The sequence below is a fragment of the Sinocyclocheilus rhinocerous genome, unplaced genomic scaffold, assembly GCF_001515625.1.
Source record: "Sinocyclocheilus rhinocerous isolate Xijiao unplaced genomic scaffold, SAMN03320098_v1.1 scaffold195, whole genome shotgun sequence".
Classification (NCBI taxonomy): Eukaryota; Metazoa; Chordata; class Actinopteri; order Cypriniformes; family Cyprinidae; genus Sinocyclocheilus; species Sinocyclocheilus rhinocerous.
Genome location: NW_015631099.1, coordinates 344,830 through 349,914, shown reverse-complemented (window position 1 = coordinate 349,914; position 5,085 = coordinate 344,830). Strand labels below are relative to the sequence as shown.

The following is a 5,085-nucleotide window of genomic DNA, read 5'->3' as shown; positions in this document are numbered from 1 at the left end:
ATATATATATATATATATATATATATATATATATAACAAGGGCAATACTAAAAAAAAAAAAATCCATGTGTGGGAAAAAAAAGTTACATTTAATTTGATTAAAACATCAACATTTTGCATATGACTGCAACTATATATTTCATATATATATTTTTTAAGAGTAATGGTAAAAATGATTATTTTTTGAGTCACGGTGGTAAAGTTATGTATACAACAAGTGAATTGGAGATGTTTTTTTTTTTACTGTTCACATTAAGGTTTTTGAAATAGGTGTTTGTAAACAGCTGAACGATTTTGGAAAATAATCTAATTGCGATTTTTTTTACCAATATTGCGATTGCGATTTAATATGCAATTCTTTTTTAAAGCTCTTTATGTTCTGTATTATTCAACAAAGACAAGCTATAAATCATTGTATAGTATGACCAACACACTATTAGATAGATTAAACATAAATGTTCTTTTCTGTAGGCCAGGCCTATATGTTACGATGAAATTAGAATAACTGTTATTATTATTATTATTCTCTCTGTTATTTATTTATTTTTTGTGGGTTTCATGCTGTCCGCTAAGGCATAGGACACACACAGGCTTTCCTCCTCACCAACGACATTAAACACCGTGTCTACACCAGACGCGAGCGGCAAAATACAGTAGAACCCATTATAATCAGTGACGCTGTATACACTAGACGCGACACGACAAAACCCGACATTAAACTGATGCCTTGTTCTATTTATGATGTACTGACACAAAGTTAAAATGATTTGTAACGGTCGCTTTGTCCAGTGTAGAGCTGTTGTGGCGTGACACGACAACTGTAGCGTCAGGTATAGACACGGTGAGTGAAGCCGAGATCAAAAATCCTTATCATGATTATTTTGGTCAGTTTTGTAATCATGATTATTCAACACGATTATGAGTGGGCCATATGACCAAAACTTTATACGAGTGATTTATTTAAAGAAGTGATATATCAAATATATATTTTCTGTAAATAAGGTTGCTATGACAGCAAAATGTCACAATTCTCAATACCACAGCAAGAGTACTAGGGTAACTAATATTAGTAAAAAGTCCTCTAAATTATTGAAAATAATTGAACTGTCAGTAATAAAAAAAAACAGTACAAATACAATCGAATAAAAAGATACAAATTAAACGAACTTTGCTGTGACTGCATAGTCTTCACTATAAGAATTAAACTGTCTTTGTTTCTTAAAGCAACAACTAAAAAAAGTCCTTCAGTCAAGAGCAGTGAGTGATTTAGTCTTTGTCGTTTCTTGTTTGATTAATATTAAGCACAAAGTCGCAGCAGGAATATAGCCCGAGATCAAGATATGCCTCGTCATATTTTCTGCGTTTAGCTTTTGAATGACCAGCACCTGCCTGGGTCTGTGCGACTTCATCTATGGCTTTTCTCTTCGCTTTCACAAACCGATCCATCTCCCATTCTAAGTTGCGTCCTTGGGCTGTTAACTGTTTTATTTCTTTTCTTTTTCTGCTGATGGCACGCGCTCGACTTGAAGCAGCGCTGCTTAGACCAATCGGTGTGTGTCATCAAAGTACTGCGAGAGCTATAAGAGCGCGGACATCTCCTTATTTTTTCTCGCCGTACTTTGATGACACACACCGATCGATCTTCAAGTCGAACACACCTCTTTACTCTCGCGTGTCACGTGACCGATTGTAATCGCAGCCTCGGCGATTGAAAAATCTATTTTTTTCATATCGTGATATTATCGCAAATGCAATTAATCATTCAGCCCTAGTTTTAAACATGAATTCAGTATTTAACCCCTTCATTCTAAGGGTTCATTACCCTGGGCAGATTCATTTTTGATTTTCTTAATGAATGGCGAGTATACTGAAAGTTAGGACTAAGTGAGCGATTAGCATTTTTTACAGAAGTGTTGAAATGTGCTGTGTTTGCAACACTGGTTCACTTTAGTCCACATGCCCAATCTATTTAATATACAGCAATTAACAATTAAAGTGATGCATTTCTCTGGACTGTAGAGGTTAATCCCAGTGCTTGTCTGAGAGAGCGGTATATTTCTCTACACAGCTTTATGTGAGGCTGTTCTGCATGTGTTAATAAGGTGTGGGATATCCTTCAACACTCCAGAGAGACGTGTGTAGGCAGGCAGTTAAAGCCCTCGCTGACAGACCGAGAATCGACTAGCACTTACTCTGAGATCTGGATTGAGCTTCATACATGTACAGGTTTACAGGTTGGATGCATGATAATGAATAATGGGTTTGACTGACAATGATGTTTCCAGTGGGGGGTTGATTTCTCATTAAGTAGATGATCTTTCTCTGAAGTCAAAAATAATCAAACCGGGAAGTTAAATTAAAATGTGCCAGTGCAGGTAAATTGTTCTTGTTTGAAATTAGCATAGCAAAGTATTCTCAATTTTGGTGGCTTCTGACCCGAAAATGGGTTGCAGATCTCAAAAGGCTATTGTCGCGCATCACGGAACAAAATATACACTGAAATTGAAAATGAGGATCCAATACATTCACACTAGAGCTGGATCCACCAGTCCATATTTGGGGACGTTCTCTAACATGAAGGAATCACAGCTCTATTTAATTTCCTTTATCCAGTGTCATTGAGCGTGCAGAACTCCCGAAGAGCAGCTTTGGTTTTATCGAGGTCTTTAATCATTCATGTGTTTTATGTTGTGCCAGTTTTGACCTGCTGATTCTGAAGGAGGTGGTGCAGAAGATGGCAGGGATTGAGATCACGGATGAAATGACTGTGGAGCAGCTGGAGGCCATGACAGGTGGAGAGCAGCTCAAAGCGGAGGTACGCCACACCTTTGAAACATAGTCATCGTTTAGCAAACAGCGTTCATTTACACGCTTGAGCCATGTTTGGGAATGCATGGATGTCATTGCAATGGATTAGGGCTGCAGCAGTGTTTCAGATGTCGAATGCTGGAAGTGTGCTTGTGCTGCTATTTAAAATTTATTTTTAATATGCCACCTGGTTTGATATTTTATCCAAGGTAGGGCTGCTTGATTGTCAAAAATCTTAATCATGATTATTTTGGTCAGTATTGTAATCATGATTATTCAACATGATTATGAGGGGCCATATGACCAAAACTTTATACGAGTGATTTATTTAAAGAAGTGATATATCAAATATATATTTTCTGTAAATAAGGTTGCTATGACGGCAAAATGTCACAATTCTCAATACCACAGCAAGAGTACTAAGGTAACTAATATTAGTAAAAAGTCCTCTTTAAATTATTGAAAATAATTGAACTGTCAGTAATAAAAAAACAAAGTACAAATACAATCGAATAAAAAGATACAAATGAAACAAACTTTGCTGTGACTGCATAGTCTTCACTATAAGAATTCAACTTTCTTTGTTTCTTATTAAAGCAACAAATGTCTTTCAGTCAAGAGCAGTGAGTGATTTAGTCTTTGTCGTTTCTTGTTTGATTAATATTAAGCACAAAGTCGCAGCAGGAATATAGCCCGCTGTCACTAATCATGATTATTTTGGTCAGTATTGTAATCATGATTATTCAACATGATTATGAGGGGCCATATGACCAAAACTTTATACGAGTGATTTATTTAAAGAAGTGATATATCAAATATATATTTTCTGTAAATAAGGTTGCTATGACGGCAAAATGTCACAATTCTCAATACCACAGCAAGAGTACTAAGGTAACTAATATTAGTAAAAAGTCCTCTTTAAATTATTGAAAATAATTGAACTGTCAGTAATAAAAAAACAAAGTACAAATACAATCGAATAAAAAGATACAAATGAAACAAACTTTGCTGTGACTGCATAGTCTTCACTATAAGAATTCAACTTTCTTTGTTTCTTATTAAAGCAACAAATGTCTTTCAGTCAAGAGCAGTGAGTGATTTAGTCTTTGTCGTTTCTTGTTTGATTAATATTAAGCACAAAGTCGCAGCAGGAATATAGCCCGCTGTCACTTTAAGAGCCGCACGGATCCAATTTACTGTTACACACGTATTTTCTTTCTCAACTTTTACGTTCATTTATTACATAACCGACGAGGGTTTACGTGAATAATCACTAAGCGCCACATTTTGACACATTTTTTGCATGTATTTGACCGTTTAGGCTTGCACCTTGAGCTAAAACATAAAGCTAGTTATGCATGTAACTGTGGTTCTGTGAATTCCGGATGACCGCCAGAGGCAGTGTAAACACTTATGGATTATCGCAGCACCAGTTAGATAGGTCGAGAGAATATACCAACAAAGTCACGTAGTGACGTATGCTGAGCCCTGGGGGGTTAAAAGCCACCGTAGCTCAGCACTCTGCCTTGGTACGCCTTTCTCGCACATTCCGAGGGACCAAGACCTCTGTCGGTCATCCGGAATTCACAGAACCACAGTTACATGCGTAACTAGCATTCTGTTTCATTCCTACTGACCGCCAGAGGGAGTGTAAACACTATGGATGACACATACCAACATAGTCATGAGGAATGTCACCCACCTGATGAAAATTAAGGCCGCTCCTGAAGAACCGCAGAACTAACGCCATGATGAGCAGCAACATTGACTTTATAAAACTGGGCAAACGTGCATGGAGAAGACCAGGTAGCGGCAGTGCCGATATCCGCCAAGGAAACTCCTCTTAAAACAGCCCATGAAGATGAGATAACCCTAGCGGAATGGCAGGTTAGTCTCCAGGGCAGTGGCCTCTCTGCTGCCTTGTAAGCCAGTGTAATGGTCTCCACTCTCCAGTTTGAAAATCTCTGCTTCGACACTGGAGCACCTTTCTTCACACCACCATAGCAGACAAATAACTGGTCTGACTGTCGAAATTGAGCCATAGAGCTCACATAGCACTTCAAGGCACGCACAGGACACAAAAGTTGGGCACTTGAATCAGACCCTGAAGAAGTCTGAAAAGAGGCCAGGTCAATGTGCTGGTTTATGAACTGAGGAAGGAGGACTTTCAGAAGAAAAGAAGGATTGGGTCGTAGAACCACCCCGGAATCATCCGGCAACCAACGCAAGCACAATTCGTTAACAGACAGCGCGTGCAACTCACTGACTCGTTTCGCA

The 5,085-nt window shown here is 38.1% G+C and overlaps 1 protein-coding gene across 7 annotated transcripts in view; it reads left to right on the top strand.

Moving 5' to 3' along the window:
* Positions 1-5,085, top strand: part of LOC107741598 (THO complex subunit 2-like) — a 106,103-nt gene that overhangs the window by 49,642 nt on the left and 51,376 nt on the right. For all 7 annotated transcript variants that reach the window (XR_001640216.1, XM_016554359.1, XM_016554357.1 and 4 more), the window contains exon 20: positions 2,698-2,815. Coding sequence is in view for 6 of the 7 variants with exons in the window: in XM_016554359.1 (XP_016409845.1) it covers positions 2,698-2,815 (118 nt within the window). In the remaining variant the exon portion in view is untranslated. The remainder of the gene's footprint in view (positions 1-2,697; positions 2,816-5,085) is intronic.